At 42.2% G+C, this 23173-nt stretch overlaps 1 protein-coding gene across 3 annotated transcripts in view; it reads left to right on the plus strand.

The window, feature by feature from the left end:
* Positions 1–304: 304 nt before the first annotated feature.
* Lrmda (leucine rich melanocyte differentiation associated) overlaps positions 305–23173 on the plus strand; it is a 1017541-nt gene continuing 994672 nt past the window's right edge. Inside the window, exons 1-2 of one of the 3 annotated variants that reach the window (XM_047553148.1) lie at positions 305–574; positions 7579–7679. In XM_047553148.1, the coding sequence (XP_047409104.1) occupies positions 545–574; positions 7579–7679 (131 nt within the window). In that variant the 5' untranslated portion in view covers positions 305–544. Of the gene's footprint in view, positions 575–2081; positions 2127–7578; positions 7680–23173 lie in introns of those variants that run through there. The other 2 variants (XM_047553144.1, XM_047553145.1) reach the window with 2 other exon arrangements.

Genomic DNA, 23173 nt, shown 5'->3' on the forward strand with positions numbered 1-23173 from the left:
TCCTTTCATCTACTGACTCCCCAACTCCACACCAAAGCAGGCGAGAGGAGTTGGGGCGAAGAGGCCCCTCCTTCAGACAGTTGAGGGCAGTTATGTAACCTAGATTGTGAAATTTAGGAAAGGCCGGACTCTACACTCCAGACTAACGGCTCAGATTGAGGGCCCCTGTTAGGAACCCCCACCCCCAAATCGGGTCCTGATTAAGGAAATAAAGTTCTGGGCATGGAATTTTGAAGGACACCTCTTGGGGCGAAGGGGCCCTGGGCGGGGGCGGGACAGGGAAGTCCAGGAGTCCGGTCTCGTTGGGCACGCGGAGGGCGGGTGCAGCCGGCCACCTGCTGCAGCGCGCGCCGGGCAGCGAGGTTCACCAGCGCAGGACCGTCCGGGGCGGAGGGCGGCGGCGCGCGGCTGAGCCGAGTTCCCAGCGCCCGGCCCGCGCCTCGGGCTTCCGCCGGGTCAGCTGACCGCCCAGTGCGGAACTGCGCTCCCAGCTGCCGCTGCCCGCCCGAGCCCAGTGCCGCGCGCCCTCCGGGTCCTGGCCAGCATGGCTGGGCTCGTGGTCAGTGGAACCCAAGTAAGTCCGCCCGAGCGAGCCCCGCCCCCGCTCGGGACCTGAGCCGCGGGGTCGGGGTCCCCCAAGGTTTCAACAGCGCCCCCGCCCGAGAGGGCTGCGTGTGCAAGTGATGAGGGTCAAGTGCCCAAGCCTGCCCAGGTCTGTTGAGGACAGGCCCGCCTTTCGGCCCTGGCACGCTCCCTGGCAGTGCGGGAAGGGACCCGACCCCCCGCCGCCGCTGTTTCTAGCGCCCCACTGAGCAGCCGGGCAGGACCAACTTCTCCTTTCCGCACAGTGTACGGCTCTCGGTACTTTTGGGGGCCCACTGAAAGTGTTTAAACTTTCTTTTCTTCATAATCTGAATTTTAAAAAGAACTATTGGTCAAAGAAAATGTTTTAATATGTAACAGTGTATTCATCTTTATACCAATGCAGTTGTAAAACAGAAGTTAACTGATGTATTTTAAGTGGAGGAAATGAGGGACATGGAGGCAAAACACCCAGGGCCACCAAAGTCACAATGAAAATCATAATGCATCTGGGGGGCCGCTGACTAGGTTCTGCTGTTAAGGTGGCCTCCTTATCCCAGGATGGTGGAAGGCCAGCGTTCTCTACAGTTTTAGTGGCACCCTTGATTCCTTGAACACGTGTTCCTGGGGAAGATAACACTCCAATTTCAGCCCTGGATGATAGACACCTGGATCACATGCTTTCAGCCCTGTAGTAAAGCCTCAGGTGTTTTTATTCATTGCTGGAGGGAGGAACTCGGCCTGGCTGGGGCCAGGTGTTTTGTATCTGCTGGTAAAGCCCGGTCTCTATCTCTAACCTCTTCTCTGCTCTCTGATTAAGCTAGTCCTCCCACTTCCCGCCTTTCTCGGCACACCCTGAAGAAGCAGTTCTGAGTTTCTGAAGCACTCCCCTTGGGTTGCCTAAGGCAGGCAGTGTCAGGCACAATTGGATTTTGAGATTACTTTGGGCTAAAAGGAATGATTTCTCTTTAGACGTCTAAGGGGTTTTACAGCTTCAACAGATACAGTGAGGGCCGGTTGTGCATTCCACCAAACTGGTTGCTACCTGTTTCTTTCTTAATTTTTTTTTCTCTCTCTTTTTTTTGGGGGGTCTTGTCATTTCCACAATTGTTTATTGAGTGCCTACTATGCACCAGGCACCACTGGGTGTTGTTAGAAATTAGCCTCCTCATGGTCTGTCTGCACTGCCCAGGCCTTTGTTGTTGCTGCCTCTGTCCTTATATTCATAGACTGTTAGGAGGCAGCCGCAGAAGGTCCAGAGTTCAGAAATGAGTGGTCCCTGTCCTCAAACCCTAGGTTTCTCTGCATTTTCAAACCCAGCATTCTCTGCCTGAAGCTTCTTTCAAGTTTATAGAACACTAGTCAGTGGAACTGTGAGCTTTTCCAGGCCTCCTTTTCCTACCCCCATTTCCCAAACTTGATGTTTCCAGCACCTCCTGTTTTTATCCTACTCTGAACAGCTCAAGGGCATTCACTGAAGTGTGCCTGAGACATTTTGGGCTTTTGGAGACTGCTTTAAGAAGATGGAACTGTCTGGGGAGGAGGTAAGAAGGCAGGCTAGAAAATGCCCCCCCCCTGGGGTTTTAGTACCTCATTTCCTAAATTGCCCAGGTCAGTGGATTTAGTATTTGTTAGCAGTCTGCTTCTGGCAATTTGTAACTGTTAGGGGTAGCACCTTGAATGTGTAGCATGGTACTTTTCAAACTTTGGTGGGGCCTTCTTTTTAAATTTTTTTTGACACATGCTTATATCTACTTGTGAGTACAGTGTGGTATTTCAATACATGTATACAATGTGTAATGATCAGAAGAGGGTAATTGGGATATTCAGCACCTTAAAACAGATCATTTATTTATTTGCTTTGAAAGTTTTCAGAGTAACTAGCTGTTTTGAAATACACAACCAATTGTTATCAATTATAGTACCCTACTGTGCTATAGAAGATTAGAAGTTATTCCTCTTATCCACAGCACCTCTGTACCTGTTAACGCTTCCTCCACCTGTCCAGTCTCTACAAACTACTATTTTCAATCCTTCTTAAAAGGTGAAAAAACACAACCACAACAAAACCACAAAATTTCCCGTGAGCCTGTAGTATCTCTCTCATTTGTATTGCAATGTTATCGAAATATATAAGCATAAAGCCAGATGTAACTTTCTTAATATTTAGTCCTGTGAATCCCAAATAAAATAATGGTTTAAGTGTAAAGAAGAGAAAAATCCAATAACAAACCATTTAATGTGATGGACGATGATGTATGGTTGAAGCTAGATCTCTGCTCTCCACGCCACCGTGGGCTGACTGCTGCTCAGCTGCTTTTTTAGAGCTCCACAGGCCTGTCACAGCACATGCTTGGGGATGTCCTAGTCCTCCCATCACATTTCTTTGTAAAATCTTTCTCTTCAACGTGGGTCTGACTTCATTTGCTTCTCTTGACTCGAAATCCTCATTTATATTCAGCATTGTCCTTTATTTTTACTAATGCATGACAATCAAAGTTGTAGTAGCATCGATGCAATTATAGACACAAATGCAACCTTGGTATTTGAGCACTAAAATCTTGTGCTCAAGAGACATTGGAAATAACCAATCTCTCCCATAGGGACAGTGGTCGGAGTCAGCACTATTTACCTAGTGATTGCTAGGTGCCAAGGAAAATGCTCTGTGCCTTTACTGTTATCTCAATCTTATAAGTAAAATGAGGATAATATGTGATTCATGGAACTGTTACTTTTTTAAAAAAATTGATTTTCATTTCATTTTTTTTTTGAATTATTTTTTCCACATTTCATGGGGGTTGTTTCTTGAGGACTGATGGGTACATAGTTGGTATTTAATAAAAGTGAGTTATTATGTTATCCTTACTGCCTTTGGGGCAGTTAGTAGTGTTAGGATGATTTACAAAAGAGGAAACAGACCCCAGGAGGTTGTGACTTGTGTAAGATAGCACAGCTAATAAGTAGCAGCACAGGGACTTATACTTTTGTACCTAGGGATGTTTTTACTGTGACAGTGATTCTGGCAATTCAAATACAATATTGAAAACCCCCCACCCTTGCCTAGAGATAGGCGTCATAAAATAATCCCCACCTCAGTCTGACTACTGACAAATCTATTATGTCCAGGAAGGTCCTGGGAGCGACTGTCCTAAAGGCAAAGAGAAACCTATGGTCTTCGCTGTTTGGTCTTCTGCAGTTTCTGCTCAGAGGGGCTGAGTGTGTGCGTGGGTGGGAATCCCACCCAGACACTCTGGTTCCCTCTCTGGTGTTCCCCTCTGTAGGGATCTTTAACTTAACCTATTTTCATTTGCCTGCTAATGATGTTAATGCCTGTTAATGATCTGTCCTCTTATTCCACACAAGGTAAAAGGGGTACAAATTATATAAAGTAGGAAAGTTAAAAGTTCAAAACTTTGTTCTAATTCAGTCTAAGCTAAGGTAATTGACTAAATGCAATGACTTTTTGTCCTGGATGTGCTATTGCTTGTGTGCCATTTAAGAGCAATTGATTTTTGCTGGGTGTGGTGGCACCTGCCTGTGATCCCAGCAACTCAGGAGGCTGAGGCAGGAGGATCACAAGTTCAAGGCCAGCCTTAGCGACTTTGTGAGACCCTATCTCAAAAAAAAAAAAAAAAAAAAAAAAAAAAAAAAAAAAAAAAAAAATAGGGCTGGGGATGTAGCTTCAGTGGTAAAGCAACCCTGGGTTCAATCCCTAGTACCAACAAGCAAACAAAAACAAAAAGACCCTGTTAATTTCCCTGCTTACTGAAAAAGCAAATAATTTTTGGTCTGGTTCTTCAGGCCTTGTGTCTTATATTAGGTGGTCCTGTGCACTAAGAAGTTTCCCTATGTCCTGAGAGATCTTCCACTCAGAAGCCCATCTTAGACAAGTCTGTCTCCTAGTCATTGGTTGCAATGCTCAGCAGTGACTGCTTGCTGCTCTTAAACCTTTTTCCAGCTAATTTGAGTCCCCCAGCCTGGTGGGTTTAGCTGACATCTCTAAAAATTGCCAGCTAACTATAGGGAAAGTCCAAGCATGGCCTATCAAGTTGGTTCTCATGCTAAATTTTGGAGACTTGGTCTTCATCTTGATGGAATGGGACCAAGTTGTGTCTTGTTTCGTTTTCTTAAGATGTTTTGCTGTTAAGACCATATAATAAAAACAAGCTGATGAAACGGTTAAACTTGTGATCTAAATGCTTCACGGAGACAGCTGTCCTTGGTACTGCTGTCTCCTCTGAAGGAGAGGAAAAGGGGGAGCAAGTATCCCCGTCTTTTCCCAGGTTCTGGTGTTCTTCCTGGGCCATCCAGCATGGTCCTTTCAGCAGGAAGATTTTGAAGCAAAACTTCTTGATAGAGGCACCATTGGTACTTGGAGATCAAGAACACTTACATTGACATTGGATTTGTAAGGACTTCCTAAGTTCAAAGTTCTTATTCATGGTGCAGAACTTGATCTAGGCTTTGTCACTAAGAAGCTGTATCTTGTTGATCAGGGTTCTGGAGTCCTAATTTTCTTGTATAAAATATAAAGGTTTTGTTAAGCTGGATCCTTACTGGATTTAGTCCTTGGTTAATCTATAAGGAAAGAACTTGGTGTCTCTATTCAAGTCTCAGCTTCCCTGACTCAGAGGTCTTGAGTGATGATGACATACAAGCTGTGTTGTAGGCTGGGGTGAGTGAGATTGTTTTTTTTTTTTTTTTTTTTTTTTTTTGGCTAAGCCCCATAGATCTGGGGGTAAATGCAAACTTATAATGCAAAAGAAGCTGCTGATTAAGTGAATCTCTTGAGATAGACCAAAGTCCCTAGATTGATCTGAGCCTTGTATCTCTGATCTCTCCTTGGTGTATGATTTCTTATCTCAGAACTTAATTTATTACACAAGGATCTATGAAGAAAGATGGGCTAACTCTGGAAAGCAGTATGGAGATTCCTTAGAAAATTTGGAATGAACCTACCGTTTGACCCAGCTGTCCCACTCCTCGGTTTATACCCAAAGGACTTAAAATCAGCATACTACAGTAAAGCAGCCTGTCAATGTTCATAGCTGCTCAATTCACAATAGCTAGATTGTGGAACCAACCTAGATGTCCTTCAATTGGTGAATGGATAAAGAAACTGTGGTATATATACACAAGGAATATTACTCAGCCACAAAGAAGAATAAAATTCTGGCATTTGCTGGTAAATGGATGGAGTTGGAGAATATCATGCTAAGTGAAATAAGCCAAGCCTGAAAAAACAAAGGCCAAATGTTTTCTCTGATAAGTGGATGATGAGACATAATGAGGAGGGGTGGCAGTGGGGTTGATAAGAGAAAAATGAAAGAACTTTGGATTGTGTAGAGGGAAGTGCGGTGGGAGGGGATAGGGGAAAGAAAGATAGTGGACTGAGACAGACATTACCCTAGGTACATGTACGATTATATGTACGGTGTGAATCTACATTGTGTACAACCATAGAATGAAAAGTCGTACCCCACTTGTGTACAATGAATCCAAATGCAGTCTGTAAAAATTAAAAAAAATAAAAAATTAAAAAAAGAAAGATGTACCGCATGTAGAAAGGGGAGAGGTTGCTAGATTGAACCTAGAACCCTTTATTTTTTAGCCTGTACCTTTATGAATCAAATTATTTCAGTCAGCTATTTTTCTATGGGTTCTCCCCACTGTGTTTCCTCCTGGAATGAAATTACTGAAGAAGAATGAATGGAAAGAGAGTGAAAACAGGTTATTGTATTGTCAGTGGTTTACCCCCTTTGGTTAGGAGAGGAGTGAGTGATAACTTGAAAAACGGAAGGTGCTAGGGTGTACTGTGATTTGTATTAGGGTGAGTCATATGAAGGTTCTGTCTTACAGGGCCAATAGTTGGATGTTGGTAATGCTTGTGGTTCAACCTAGTATCTGAGAATGTAAGATGGCTGCCTTATTTTTGTACCCCCCACTCATTCCAAGACATGTTTGCCTATATGCATAGAAGAATGTAAGTTTGTAGGGAGACAGGATCAAGGTGGTGGCCACGTGACAGGCCTGAATTTCCACCTGGGAGTTGAAGGTTTTGTACTTCGGGAATGGATCACACATTGTGACCCATTGGCCATCTCTGACCCATGGGTTCATTTTTCCAGTTTTGGAATTCGTTGCCAGTTCTGCCATCAGAATGCTATCTGGAAGGTATCTGTAAAATGGGCTCCCCAGAGTGGGTATTTGGGGTAATGATTAAGTCCATAGACCTTCTCAGTCAGGTTCTGGGATTGAAGTTCAGTTCAGCCTTATAACATTTGAACACTTGCCAGGCATTTAGAATGAATAAGTAAAATAAAATGCCTAAGGAGGCAGCTCTGTCAGTTGAATGGGGTTGATTGCAAAAGGCTCCCTGGAAGAGGGAGACTTGGGAACTCTGGCCACATGTCATTGCTCTGTCACCTTCGAAGCATCATTTGGAGAGTGGAGGGCATTTTAGACTCAATGGTAATGAGATGGAATTGGCAGTTTGGGGAGGTTTTCTTAACCAACTCTATTTGTTCAGCACCCTGAGGGTTGAATGCCAGTAAGTGCATCTGCTGTGTCCTTTTCTGAGAGCACGTGCACTACAGAGTGATTGGAAGGGGACAGTGTAGGGGAGAGAGAAGGAGAGCCAGAGGGGCAGCTGTTGGAAAGACCCCTGAGTGAGAGGCTGATTGTTACGATTGTATCCATGTGCTCTGACATTGGGGTTTCTTTTGGACACCTGAATCTGGCCAATTTTAGTCTAATTTCCATCGTGCCAGGATTAGTCTCCATCACACTAGCTGTATCAGAAAGGGGAGCTGTTGGCAGAGTCCCTGAAGCCCCTGAAGCTGATTTGATCAGGAAAACAGTCACAGTGTAGCCTTTTTGTGTGTGAGGAGCATGCGTTTAAAGTTGCGGAAGCAATCATCAGATCAATGACTCAGGGTTGTGAGCAGCTGGGTAATTTCCGTTTGCCACATTGTTTCTGTTCCATTTAATTTCCAGGTGTCCTACATAGGCCAAGACTGCAGAGAAATTCCAGAACACCTTGGCAGGGACTGTGGACATTTTGCAAAGAGGCTGGATCTGAGCTTCAACCTTCTGAGGTATGTAACCTTCGCAGGATGCAGGCCAGGCCTGGGAGGCCCAGTTCCCCTGGGTACTCATGGGCTGGCAGATGAAAGTCAAAGGTTCCAGCTCTGCGTAGAGTGTGCTTTTATTTAGCCTGGGGTCCTGAGCCACATGGAATCTCAACCCAAACGTTTGACTCCACTTCAGATGGTTCGTTGTCTAGCCTTTTTGTGCTGCAGGAGGAGCATGGCGTGTTGGAGCATCATCCTTGTCACCTGAGTTTCCATGGGAAGCTGTCACGTCGTCACTTTGTTCTTCCCCTTTCTCAGTACTGCCCATGTAGATGAGTCCGAATGCTCTCAGGAGGAATAAGATGGAGCCAGTAAAAGTTTTGGGGGTGTTTAGATGTGCTTTTTCGGATAATGCTGTCTCCCTAGGCATTTGCCAAATTACAGGTAGGGCCAGTGCATGTGTGTGTTTTCTTTCTTTTACTTTTTATGAATTGGAGCTTTAAATATTTGTGATTATGATTTCTACCAGATGGTGTTTCAAAGGAATCAAACACTGTTGGCATGGGGTGGGTGGGAGGGAAGGAAATCCTCTAGCAACTGTTCCAGTCTTGGCAAAAGGTGAGTGCAATCTTGTATGTTGTTCTAATGGAGAACACAGTTCTTTCATTTTGTCCTGAAAGTTATGGCTGATGACTGGGGTTGGGGTGTGTGACGGGGAGTAGGTGGTGCTTGAAAGGCATGTATCAGTGGGATAAATGAGCAGGGTCAGGCTGGTGGCTTTTGCTCTTAAGCTGGTTCCACTCAGGGCTTTCTCCCTAAGTGCCATCCTTGAGTTGTGTGCTGTCCTCTGTCTGGGACAAATTCTTGGGGTAGAAGGAGAGGCAAGGAGCCTGAATTCTGGAGCTCAGGCACTTTCCTGCTTCCAGCCTTGGAGACTTTTCACTCCCAAATTCTGAGTCAGGATACTTGGGAGTTAAGAATTTGGGGGAAATGGACAAATTCAGGGCACTAAGGCAGCAGCGCTAGAGGAGGATTTGAGCTACGTCAGCAGAGCTGTAGCTGGGGCCCTGGAGCACTCCGCCCCATGGATGATCACCTCTAGGAAGGGGTTGTCCAGAGGATGATGGTGGGAAGAGCATGGCCACTGTGTGTTCCTTCCTTGACTCCCCAGGGGTTTGCATGTCTCCCGGGAGATCTGGAAACTGAAATGTCACAAGGTGACCAGAGGAAGCCAAACAAATAGATGTAGACACTAGAGAAATGCAGGATTTTTTTTTTTTTTTTTTTTTTGTCCCAGTACCCAAAGAAAGGATGGAGTGCACATCCTAGAGTGGAGTACATCTGACTCTTGTGGGAACCTTGGCCTGTGTGCATTCCGAATAGCTCCCCTGGCTGGGTTCAGATGGAAGATTCCTTTACTGGGGCAGGAGCTCTTTTTGTGTGAGTGGCCTCTAGGGCCTCGGGACATCGTGACATGGGGCTGTGGTTGTCTTGCGAATGACTGGTGGAAGCCTCGATGTGCTTCTGGGGAGGCTGGGCCCTGTGAGGAAGCGTCAGTGGCAACGGGTCATGGGGCTGGGCTATCAGATCTGAGGAGATAGCCATCTTTGTCACGCCTGGGGCCCTGCCCGCCTTGGGCAGAGAAGAGGCTGGACCTTGGGAAGTGTGCATCTGGGGAGAAGGGACTCTTAACTAACTCTGCAGGGCTGGATCTATCCTTATCATAGGAAAAGATGGATCCTGGATGCAGGAAAATTTAGCAAGGGGTGGGGGATCTGTAAAGTGGATTCAGTGGGAGAATAGTAAACATAGTAAACACGTATTTTCCTTAGTTGAGAATTTGGAGAGAATTTTCTATAGTGCTGAATCTGAGTCTCTATCACATCTGCTTAGGTTCTTGTCAGTGCGTGATCGCTACAGTGGGCTGTAGCTGGGTTCCGGCAGGGTTGCACAGTGGAGGGGTGAGGCCCAAGGTTCAGGAAGAGTTTATGTTAGGAGGGAACTGCAGACCAGAGTGGAGAGAAGCACCCTGGCTTGACTTGGGTATGCTTGGGTGGAATCATTTACCCCTCTTTATTTACCTAACTGGGGTCAAGGGAAGGTGGCACTATTCCTCTCGGGTATCAGAAGATGTGAATGTGCTCAGGCTCCAGTCTGTCTTTGCCTTCAGCTAGATCAGAATCTAAATGTTTTATATGCTTGAGCATTCCTCTTAAAAAGAATAAGGGTGAGGAGGAGGGGAGAACAGAGAGTCAGGAAGAGACAGGAGCTCATCCATTGCTTTCCAAGTAGGTATGTATGTAAAAAATGGCCCAAGCCTGCTGGGCTTCAGGGATCATCATATCCAAATGAAAGAGTGGGAATCTACATCCCATATTCTATAGAAAGCTGCCCCCTAGAGCCCACCATCCCATGACCATGGGATAAAAGGGAGCAAATTTCCCAGTCAATCTAAACTGCACCCAGATTTACCATATCATCAGTCTGACTATCTCTTGACTTCTTGTCTTTGGTTCTCCCTCTTGGCAGCCTACCTGACTCCACTAGGGACCCCCGCTTTTCTCTGAAGCCCAACACAATATTAATATGTATTATGCCAGCTTGAGGTGTAGCGTGCATGTGAGGGGGTTGGTGGACATTGCAGCATACAGCAGGAGACACATTTGGAATAGCACTGTTCCTGGGAATCTTTTGGGTATTCCCTGCCATAGGGAATCTCTCCTTGCCTGCCCTTCTTATTTAGGGTTAGGCCTTCTGCAAGTGACCAGGTGCCTTTCTCTCCCATGTTATTTACTGTATTTCCAGAGTTGCCCTCAGAAACACAAAACTCTCTTCACATTATTGTACACAGAAAAATCAACCCTCTCCTCTCATTTTAAGAACATCTCTGCGGCCTTCCTTTTGACATCCAAAATCATGTCAGGATATTACCTAAAACAGAGCAATAGCTGGGCATGGTGGTGCATGCCTATAATACCAGCAACTCCGGAGGCTGAGGCAGGAGGATCGTGAGTTCAAAGCCAGCCTCAGCAAAAGCAAGGACCTAGGCAACCCAGCAAGACCCTGTCCCCAAAAAAAAAAAAATACAAAATAGGACTCAGTGGTCCTATTTGTGGGATGTGACTCAGTGTTTGAGTGCCTCTGAATTCAATTCCTGGTACCCCCACCAAAAAAAACCCCAAAACAAAATCAAACAAACAAAAAAACCAAAAACAAAACACCAAAAAACAAAACAAAAAAACCCAGAGCAATAAAATCTTTCCTGGGTTGCAAGATTTGTTGCAGTCTATTTGTGTATTAGGCCACAATATGCTTTTAGGCAAGGGGTTCTATTTATTTTTTGCATAGTTCCAACCTGCATATGGCAGAACCATTACAAGGAACAGATAGGAAAAGAGGAGGACAAGAGTGACCTTCACTCTCGTGTCCTTTAACCTTCCTTTTCTGCTCTGAATTCTTCACTATTGTTACTTCATTTTTGCGTAGTCTTCCAGAGATGGTTCAAGCAGATACTAACATGTGAATTTCTTTTTTCCAACTTTATTGGGGCATAATTGACAATTAAAAATTCTACATATTTGAGGTCTACAATGGGATGTTTTCATTTTCATAAATTTTGTGAGATGGTTTCCACATTCAAGCTAATTTACATATGTCACTTCACATAGCTACTTTTTTTTAATGGTGAAAACATTGAAGATCTGTCTTAGGAAATTTCAAGTATGTACTACAGCAACATTACCTAGTCAGCACGCTGTATGTTGTATGTAAGTGTTTAATCCATTTGGAGTATATTTTTATATATGGTGTGAGATAAGAGTCTAATTTCATTCTCTAGAATTTACTCATCTTGCGTAACTGAAATTTTTTCTTTTTGACCTACTTCCCTTCGTTTTCCCCACCCACCAGCCCTTGGCAACCACCATTCTAGTCTTTGTTTCTGTGAGTTTGATGTTTTAGATTCCATATGTAAATGAGACTATGCAGTGTTTGTCTTCCTGTGCCTGTTTTATTTCACTTAGCATAATGTCCTCCAGGTTCATCCATATTGTTGCAAATGACAGGGTTTCCTTCTTTTTTATGGTAATATTCCATTGTGATTATCAGTATCATTTTTTTTTTTTTAATTCACTCATTTGCCAATGGACACTTAGGTTGATCCCCACCTTGGCCACTGTGAATAGTGCTGCCTTGGACACGGGAGTGCAGATGGCTCTTTGACACGCTGACTTAATATCTTTTGATTTATTCTCAGGAGTGGGATTTCTGGGTCATACGATAGTTCTATTTTTAATTTTTTGAAGAACCTCCATACTGTTTTCCACAGTGCCTGTCTCAGTTTACATTTCCACCACCAGTGTGTGAAGCTTCCCTTTTCTCCCCATCCTTGTCAGCACTTGTTATCTTTTGTCTTTTTGATAACAACCATTTGAATAGGTGAGAGATGATCTCTCATTTTTGTTTAGATGGGTATTTCCTGACGAATAGTGATTTCTCACCAGGTATCTACTGGCTATTTATCCTCCTCCTCCTTTTGGTTCTAGGGATTGAACCCAGAGGTACTTTACCACTGAGCCACATCCCCAGCCTTTTTTATTTTTTATTTTGAGACAGAGTCTTACTTAGTTGCTGAGGATCTCACTAAATTGCTAAGGCTGGCCTTAAACTTGTGATCTTCCTGCCTCAGAGTCCTGAGTTGCTGGGATTATGGGTGTGCACGATCACATCTGATAATACATTTTGTTTTGAGAAGAGTTCATTCAGGATCTTTGTTCATTTTAAAGTGAGGTTATTTCTTTTCATTGAGTTGAGTTCCTTATATATTTTGGATATTAACCTCTTATATGTATGATGATATGGTGTGGATAAGTGTCCTCCAAAGGCCTAGGTGTTGGAAGCTTGGTCCCCAGTCCTGTGGTGCTATTGGGAGATGGCAAAACCCTGAAGAGGCAGGACTTAGTGGGAGGTTTTAGGTCATTGTGGGAGTGTACTTTTGAAGGGGGGTGCGAGGTATTAGTTTTTTCTTTTTTGAAGTGAATAGTCCTTCTCTGTGTATGCTCCTGCCATGAGGTACTGCCTCACTTCAGGCCCCAAAGTAACAGGGCTAGCTGACCATGGACTGAAACCTCCAAAATCATAGGATGGAATAAGCCTTTCCTCTTTTTAAATTGATTATCTCAGGTGTTTTGTTATAGTAATGCAAAACTGATGAACACATATGGTTTTCACATACTTTTCCCATTGCATAGGTTGCTTCTTTACTCTGATGATTCTTTCCTTTGTTGTGCAGAAGTTTTTTAGCTTGCTGTAATCCCATTTATTTATTTTTGCTTTTGTTGCTTGTGCTATTGATGCTCTATCAAAAAAGTCTTTGCCCAAACCAATATCAAGACACTATTTCTCTGTTTTCTTCTAGTGGTTTTATAGTTTTAAGTCTTACATTTAAATCTTTAATTCATTTTGACTTACTTTTGTATATAATAAAAGATAAGGGTTTAATTTCATTCTTCTGCATATGGATATTTTGTTTTCCTAGCACCATTTATTGAAGAAACTGTTCTTTCCCTTTTGTGTTTCTTGGTGACTTTGTTGAAGATTGACTACAAATGCATAAATTTATTGGACTCTATATTGTCTTCCATTGGTCTATATACCTGTTTTGCACCAGTACTATATTGTTTTGCTTTGTAGTATGTTTAGATAGTATGATGTCTTCAGCTTTGTTCTTTTTGCTTAAGATTGCTTTGGCTTTATGGTGTCTTTTGCTGTCATACAAATTTTTATTAAAAAAATGACATTAGAATTTTATAGGGATTGCATCGCATCTGTTGATCACATTAGGTAGTGAGGACCTTTTAACAAAATTAAGTCTTTCAGTCCATGAACACGGGATAGCTTTTCATTTATTTGTGCCTTTAATTTCTTTCCTCAGTGTTTCATAATTTTCAATAACTTTGTTTCACTTCTTTGGTTGGATTTATTTCTAAGTATTTTATTTTTGAGTCTGTTGTAAATGGGATTGTTTTCTTAATTTCTCTTTTGAATAGTTTTTTTGTTAGCAGAAATGCAATTGGTTTTTGTGTCTTGACTTGATATCCTGCAATTTTACTACATTTAGTAGTTTTAAAGTTTTTTTTTTTTTTTTTTTTGGTAGAATCTCTATGGTCTTCTATGTATATGATCATGACATCTACAAACAGACAATTTTACTTTTCCTTCCTGATCTGGATGTTTTTTTATTTGTTGCCTATTGTTCTGGTTGGGATTTCTAATACTATACAGAAAGAAAATAATAGGAGTGGGCATCCTTGTTTTATTCCTGGTCTTAGAGGAAAAGCTTTCAGTTTATCACCATTGAGTGTGATGTTTGCTGTGGCCTTTATTATGTTGAAGTATATTCCTTCTGTACCTAATTTGTTGAGAGTTTTTATCATGAAAGTTTGCTGAATTTTGTTGAATGCTTTTCCTACATCTATCAAGATGATCATATAATTTTTATCCTTTATTCTGTTAATGTGTGCCACATTTATTGATTTGTGTATATTGAACCCATCCTTGTGTCCCATGGTATATGATCCTTTTAGTGTGTCAGGGTTTTTACTTTTATTTATTTATTTGTTTATTTTTTGTGATACTGGGGATTGAATCCAGGAGTACTCTGCTGGGAGCTAAATTCTTGACCCTTTTTTATTTTCAATTTTTGAGATAGGATCTCACTTAGTTGTCCAGGCTGGATTTGCACTTGTGATCCTCCTGCCTCAGCCTCCCAAGTAGCTGGGATTATAGGCATACACTTCTAGGCTCAGCTTTAATGGGCTGTTGAACTTGGTTTGCTAGCATTATTGAAAATTTTGTATCTGTGTTCATTGGGGATATTGGCATTTAATTTTCTTTTCTCATCATGTCCTTGTCTGGCTTTGGTATCATGGTAACTAATGCTTGCCTTGTAAAATGAGTTTGGAAGTGTTCCTTCCTCTTCTGTTATTTGAAGAAGTCCAAGAATAGTTCATGTTCATTCTTTAAATGATTGGTAGAATTCACTAGTGAAGAATCAGGTCTAGGGATTTTCTTTGCTGAGTGTTTTTTATATATGTGTATACACACACACACACACACACACATATATTTTTAGTTGGCCGTGGATCTTTATTTTTATTTATTTATTTATTTATTTATTTATTTATTTATTTATTTATTTATTTATATGTGGTGCTGAGAATCAAACCCAGTGCCTTGCATGTGCTAGGCAAGCGCTCTGCCACTGGGCCACAGCCCCAGCCCTGTTGGGTGTTTTTAATGACTGACTTAATTGCCCTGCTTGTTATTGCTCTGTTCAGGTGAATTTCTTATATGGCCACATTAGTATTTACTTCGCCACTAGGCCCCAAAACACTTCCATTAGGACCATCCTTCTTTGTTGCCTTGCCATTCATTCTTAGCCATACACCATCCTTAATGTTGATCTCATGTGTGAAAGAGTTAGTTCTGTTGATTCTTCTGTGACTACTTGCTCATGCCGACAGGAAGGGTAGTTATGGATTTATAAGCTCAGAACTTTTGTTTGAAATTACCGTATGATTTTTCCTCCTTTCTATTACATCTCAGAGTCCTCTGCGTTAACTATGATGAATCCACCTCTGCCTCAGTTGGGTTGTCCAGTAATAAACTGGTTATCTTCCCATGCAGAAGGTCATACATTTCAAGTTGTAGTGTTTAGATGGTTCTGTCTTGGGGAAATTAAAATCTCTAGAATCAGTGTGATCTCTGTCAGGTTGGAAGTTGGAAAGGGAAGCAAGAAAACAGGCCCAAATAAAAACCCTGTCTCCCTTTCAAGGTCTAAACAACTCTCTCCTCTGCTGTTTCAGCCTGGATATGATTCTTCCTGTTGTGATTGAGTGGGAATGAGGTCAACTACAGTGACTGGGACAAGTTCTTTTGACAAAATTCCCAGAGTCAGGGTCTTGCCATCCATCCTGAAATAAGGATAGAGGATTTAGGGAATTAATCAGGTTACATCCAGGAGGAGTGACCTTTTGCCCCTTTGCATTTGAATGCATGAATGATCGTGATCTAATGTCTACATCGGCATGAAATTATATTTAAGATCTTTATATTTGAAGATAATTTTTCTTATATAAAAGTATCCATAATCAATATAGAAATATTTGAAAGTTCACAAGGTTATAAAGGAAACAGTTGTCTTTTCAAATCACTGATAATTTTACCAGCCGGAAATCACCATTGTTAAAATCATGATGCCTTCTTAGTCTTTTTTAATGCCTTTAAAAAAAAAAAATCAATGCTCTGGTTTACACTGTTAGAAGCATTTTCCCATTTTGATAAATACTGCTCACGATTTTTAATGGTGTCTAAACAATTTCTTAGTGTTGGACATTTAGGTTGTTTCTAGATTTTTACTGTTATAAAAAACTCTGTTGTAAATACCCTTGGAATACTCATTGATGAGTATGTCTTGGTTGCTTTGGACAAATTCCTAGAGACAAAATTGTTGGGGGGTGGGGCTTTGGTACATATGTCAGATTTCCCTCTAGAGAGATTATGCTAATTTCTGCTACCAAGAGTATATGAATGTCCATTGGCTTGAATTCTTCCATGAACTTCTTCATATTTTGCCTTTACTTTGCAGATGAGCAAACAGAATCCTTTGCTTTAGCTTGTATTGGGTTCCTTGAGTTGCTCAAGGCAAGTCCTCCCCACCCACTGCTAGGGAGTGAACCCAGTGGCACTCAACCACTGAGCCACACTTCCAGTCCCTTTTAGATTTTCTTTTGAGGCAGTATCTCACTGAGTTCCCAGGCTGGCCTTGAACTTGTGTTCCTCCTGCCTCAGCCTCCCAAGTAGCTGGGATCACAGGTGTGTGCTACTGTGTTTAGCCCAAAAAGAGATTTTTAATGAGTTGTTCCAACTTCAATTTTCTCTCTCCCTGTTTGGGGCAGGGCAAAATCCTTTCTGGTGGTCCCATTCCTTTCCCCCAAGGACCCCGGATGCTTTGAGTTGGTTGCCTGCTTTGCTTGTTTAACACAGCGGGCACAGCAGAGCTCCTATGGCAGTGATAAATATGCCCATGTCAATCTGGCAATAAAAGTGAGAGGGTTTAATTGATCTATGGCAACAGGAAGCTTACGTTTTAAAAATTAAATTATTTGCAGTCGCATCTTATTTAGCATCACTCTGATAAATGCACTGGATGGGGAATTGCTTAGGAGAAAATTTCTTAGGTGGGAGTTTGCTTGTTGCTTCCCTGGCTTTGGCCAGAATGAGGGGAAAGGACTGGGGGATTTGTGCAGTTTTAGTAAAGAGCAGAGTGTCTGCCCCCTCCTCACAGCTGCATGTCGGGAAGGGGACACCTGGTGTACATCACAGCTTCTTTAAGCATACACAACCACACTTTTTTTCCTATTACTGTTTTTATTAGTGCATTTTAGTTATATATAATATTGGGGTTCATTTTGACATAATCATACAAGCATGGAAGATAATTTGCTTCAGTTTAGTCCATAGTACTTTCGCTTTCTTTTTCCTCTTCCCTCCTCCCTCCCCCTGTTTCCTTTTTGCTACTCTACTGGTCTTTCTAGTTATGTATAGCTTTTGAAAATTAGTGCTTTATAGAAATACATAAAGGTGAAATTCACTATGGTATGTCCAGGTATGTACATAGGATAGTTTGGTCAAATTAATTCCATCATTTTCTTGTCCCTTCTCCTTTCCCCTCAATTGCCTTCCTCTGCTCCATTGATCTCCCTTCTATTTTCTGGGATTCCGTACCCTCTTTTCCCTTCTTATTTTGGTCTAACTTTTGCATATGAAAGAAAACATCTGACCCTTGACTTTCTGAGTCTGGCTTAGCATGATGTTCTTCCATTCCATCTGTTTACCAGCAAATACCATATTTTCATTCTTCTTTATGGCTGAGTAAATCTCCATTGTATATATACACCACATTTTCTTTATTCATCTGTTGACAGGCATCTGGGCTGGTACCATAACTTGGTTATTGTGGATTGTGCTGCCATAAACATTGATATGGCTATATCACTATAGTATGCTAATTTTAGTTCGTTTGGATAAACACTGAGGAGTAGAATAGCTGGGTCTGATGGTGGTTCCATTTCTAGTTTTTTGAGGAATTTCCATACTGCTTTCCAGAGTGGTTGTACTAATTTGTAGTTCTACTAACAATATACGAGTGTAACTTTTTCCCCACATCTTTGCCAGCTTTTATTATTATTTGTATTCTTGATCTTTGCCATTCTGACTGGAGTGAGTTGAAATTTTAGTGTAGTTTTGACTTGCATTTCCCTGATAGTTATAGATATTGAACATTTTTTCATATATTTGTTGACAACCACACTTTGTGTTATGAACCACTGGATTGAATAGGGCCTGTTAACTCGTTGCTCAGTTGGGAAGATGGGCAGTGTAATGGAAAGAACCAAGACTTTGAGGTTAGAATACCCTGACTTGAAATCTTGCTTACATCACCTTGGTGTTTTACTGGTCTTGTCTAATTGCTGAGATGTTAAGTGCTGTATGTAATGAGCCTATTAAGTCACTTGGGACATAGTAGGTCTTCAATAAGCATAGCTATTATTAGTACTTAGAACATGATGCTAGTGAGAATCCAGGTTTGGCCCACTTTACTCTCTAATAATCATTGGGTCTCTTCATAGATATTGAGGATTTCTTCTCTTTCAACACTTATGTACTTACATAACTCTGTACTCTGGTATGATTGCTCAGCAGAAACTTTTAAGAACCAGTGAACAGCTTGCTACTTTCTCTTCTGCTATTATCATCAGTCCTGGATTTTAACTGTAGATGAGTAGATCCCTCTGCTGATCTATTTTGAACATAGACTTTGAGGAATAAATCTGTTATAAAGTTTGGGGGTTATTTGTTAATTCGGCACAACCTAGCCTATCCTAACTGATACAGATACGTTAGTGTTCCAGCTAACCCTAATATTCTATAGTCAAACCTCATTCATCTTATTTATTTATTTGTTTGTTTTCTTCTTTTTTTTTTTTTAAATCCCCATCAGCTAGGAAGGGTACACTGGGTCATATTCCAGTGATACCAGGTATAAGAGAAAACTCCCCACCTTAACTCTCAGGAGAACAGCTCACAGAGCATATTCTGTTGGCAGTCTTTACTAAACTGTGCGGTCTTTAGTCTTTACTAAACTGTGTCTTTGCAGTCAAGTACTTTGTTCATACTTATTTTCAAACTCCAAATTTAGTGGTCTTTCCTGGAAACACATTGATTGACATGGTGGGGAGGCAACAGAGCTCAGGTCAATAATCTTTGCTAGGAAGAACTTTGGTAGTAAAGACAGACTTTAGAAAGATAAACCGTTTTTGAATTCTCAGTGTATTTCTAGGGCATTTATAAATCTTGAATGATTTCGATGAGGCAAGGTTCTGTGTATTTGAAATCCATGTGCTATCTCTGCTGAGCAATGTGGTTTAAAACACATATACATGCCTTTTTGTTGTTGTTTTTGTTCCAAGACTGTCATTGGTCATTGTAGTATATCCAGCAAACAGCAGAACATAGGACCAAAAGGTGAAATGGAAAATGACTTGGCGGGTAAAAGGCAAGGTCTTCATTCGCTTTATTTCTAACACTTTCTGGAGAGACTGCCATGATGGTAGAAGCACAGGAATTGGTTGACTAAGTTAGGGAGGGAAGAGCTCTAAGGGACAGATATATCAGACACCGTGAGGTGGTTTCTGTAGTATTTCCTCCCCTCCCAAGTCCTCCCAAGTTTCTGGATTTCTAACCTTTTGGGTACATTGAACCACAGTGGGTGAGATGGGGCCGGGAAGTGGTGGGCAGTTGGAGAGGATTGTTCAGGGGCCACAGGACTTTCCTGAGGTTCACGATGATGATCCTTATAACTTACAGTGTAATCTAGAATGTGCTTTCAGAAACGTTGTCTCCATATTTCTGCCATTATTTGCCTCTTAGGATGAGAAATTCCTGAACTTTTAAATGCTGCCTTTTATTTCCCATCTCATCCATTTTACTCCCCTGAATCCTGGGGTGTGTATTCCTTTCTGTGTGAAGTCTGTCTCCCTGAACTGTTTGGACTTGGGCCTCACTGCTCCCCCTTCTCCTGCTGCCCTGCTCTCTGTCGTGGACATGCTGTGCATGTGAGTGGTGCTGGCCTCCACGTAGTCAGAGTCGCTGTGGAGATTTGGGGTGTGGCGGGTGGGAGGAGTGGCTGGGAGCCTTTCAGACTTTCTCCTCAGCGGACCTCCAGGTTCTCAACCAATGATGAAAATGGGACACCTAGGACTAAATGGCCCTGTGGTCGGACTAGCTGTGTGGTTATTTGAAACAGCTTTTCATGGTATAAATTATTGCTGTCTTTGCTCAAGGAGGTGAGCAGTGACTTCCAAACCTGTATTTTCTTGTTAAGTCACTCAAAGCTGGTGGAAGTCACGTAGAAGGTTTGAGTAGATCTTGCTCATCCATGTTCGAGGCCCCTGAGTCTTACATGTTGCCTTCCCTCCTCTCTCCTGTTTCTCTAAGACCTTTCTGGTTTGGAAGTTTGACCAGGTAGGACCTCAGATACCTGGGCAGTCTTGGAGGTGAAGGGGAGCGTTCCAGAGAATGCGTCCTCTTCTTCCTTCTCCTTTTGAAGTAGGAAGCTTGGCTCAGATCCAAGGTCATGGTCATGGGAGAAATGGCCTAGCAATTGCTCTGACTGGACTGTTTCTTGTTCTAGCCTTGAAATAAGGTGGACCTTGAGAAAGAACTGCATGCTGGAGTTTTGAGTCTAAAGGGAAAAGAAGAGGTGGGGTACATGCATGCCCTTGGACTCATGTGCACACACTCGCTATTTGAAAAGCCTCTTTCTTCTCCTCAGGGACCGTGGTGTTGGTGATTTTAGCTGTTCCCTGTTCCTTGATGATGAAAAGGGGGTGATTGTGCATTATGCTGGGTGTCTGTACTTAATTGCAGGAATATAATAACTATAAGTTCTCCCTGGCCAAGACTTTTCCAATAAAAGGTTTCTCCCATCCCAGCTGCTTTCTTTACCTTTGCACTCCTACTGCAATCATTGCCATAAGACAAGGTCACTTAGGGCTTTAAATGAGAGACACATACACACATGTTCAGGTTTTGTTTAGAGTTTAAATAAAAAACTCCTCCCCCAGACCCATCATTACTGAGATCAGCTACGTGCCCCCCACCTCTGCACCACCTCCCCTAAGCGCCTCTCTGACTTTACCCAGAACCCAATTTTTCAGTCTGCTGGGTGTCTGCTTTTTCTCTGGTTCTGAAGAAATAAGAGACGGGTACAACAGGGAAGACCAACAAAAGAGGTTTAAAAGAAAAAAAAAAAATCCCCAAACCATTCTTGAGATAAAGCAAGACTTATTAAAAACAATTGGAGGGGAGAATGAAAAAGGGGGTGTTAACCCCCACACGGCCTGTCTCCTGCCGCAGAAGTGTTTTAAGAAAATGCACCATTGTTAAAACTTTTTTTTTTCTTGATGGATTTATTTATAAGGTAGAGAAATATTTTCCCCATAATTGGGTAACTCTTAATAGTAGCAATTGCATATTTATCAGTGTGAGGGGCTGTTATTAATGTAACTGTCAGGCCCAAACACATTTCTGCATTAAATCCATTTAGTATGTGCATTATTCGGGCTCGAATGTCACCGGGACATCAAAGCCCCGTAGGCATGGAGAGCTCAGTGCCCTGCTGTGGCTGCCGAACAGGCCCTTGATCAATAAATGTAACATGTTAATGCAGAGCAAATAGAATAAAAGATTTCTTTGACAAGACATGAAAAATCACCTTGTGGCAGCTGGCATGTGATGCCGTTTCTGGGGAGACACTAGCAAAGTTGATCTGACAAGTAAAGAGGGGAGATGATGGTTGTAAGGTGCTTTTGTTTCAAACTTCTTTCTTGACCTGTCAGGTTTTGAAGGCGCCTCAATGGCTCTTTTTTGTCATGTGAAAATTGTAGTCTTAGGTAGTTATGAAGCAGTTATCTCTTCTCAAATTGTGAATGCTGCTGTTTAATTGATTCACTTAGCATTTGAAACTGTCACGCATTAATAATTGCGAAATCCTGTAGATACTGCGCTAGTGTGTCATGCTTAAATGTGTAGTTATCAGAAAATTAATATCCTTAATGAACCGGTGCTTTCAAACTAACATTGCATGAAATCTCTTTTGCCCTTTCATTTGCTGAAGCCACATCCGCCAGTTTGCCGAGAATCACCTCTCGACAGTTTGCTTTCTTGATGCCCGACAAATGCCAGCTTTGCTGTGGGTACATCGCGTGCTCAATGACAATAAATATAGTAATTATACTGGAGTTAGTAATTAACATAATTGTAGTCAATTACGACAAATACAGTGCAGAGCTAAATAAATGAGAGGGGAGAAATTAGCAAGCTAATTGATTTATCTGTACTTGGCTTTCTATTATAACTGGCAGGGCTGTTTTTCTTAGGGTGGGGAGAGGAGGGGAAAAAAAAATCCCCACAAGGATTGTTTACAAATAACTGATTTTGTTTTGAAGTTGCTTTGTCTTTTGACTTATTACACTTCACCCCCTACTCTGTTTGCAAGGGGGAAAAAGAAAAGAAAAAGAGAGAATTTAAATGCCAAGGGAACATTTTGTTAATTTAGCTACATCAAGCCGATTGCTGCAGCGAAGGCGAGACAGGATTTAGCTTTCGCTACGGCTTGAGGGTTATAATTTTTTCTTCTCAGCTATTGCTCTGGTAAAGAAGTATTATTATTATTATTTTTTTTGGTGTATATATTTGTGTCTGTGTGTGTCCTTAGCCTCCATCAGCAAGGTGATGCTTTGCCCGATGGTACATTGGGGGGTTATGTGTGCGAGCTACTTTGCTTAGTTCCAGGCTCTGGTCTTGGCGTGAGAAGCGGGCTTGTTTGCCTTGCTTCCGCCCCATCTGATCTTGTCATACCTGTGACCCTCAGTGCCCGAGGAAGAGATGGAGGGAGGAAGTGGCCAGTGTTGTTGGAGAGGACAGGGCAGGGGCTCAGGTATACCCTGTTCCCAGCCCACTTTCCCTTCTTTGCCACATTTCAGGCTGCCCCGGGTCCTGGGCTGCCGCACTCCCGAGGCTTCCTGGGAAGTTCCTACTGGGGTCTCACTGCCCATTTATTTCGAGCTAGTTGATTCTGCGCTGCCTGGAGCCCTGGTTAATGGTGTTTATCGCGCGTCTCTGTTCTTTGTTCACCCTTTTCAATGTGACTGCTGTTCAAGCCGCTCAGGGAGAAACTGTACATGTTTTGAGACTTGGGGTCGCATCATAGCCCTGTTTTATCTCACAAGTTTTAGACACAGGATTTTTTTTTTTCTTTGCCTTTTGACACAAGATGGGGGTTAGTGACCAGAACCCTTTTAGGATTGGTTGCTTACATTTTTACTCTGGTCTTAGCCAAGGGTAAAATTCAGTGCTTTCAGGGCATGGCAGTTTTTGTTGTTGTTTTAAGTATT

This window comes from Sciurus carolinensis, chromosome 5 (genome assembly GCF_902686445.1).
Source record: "Sciurus carolinensis chromosome 5, mSciCar1.2, whole genome shotgun sequence".
NCBI lineage: Eukaryota > Metazoa > Chordata > Mammalia > Rodentia > Sciuridae > Sciurus > Sciurus carolinensis.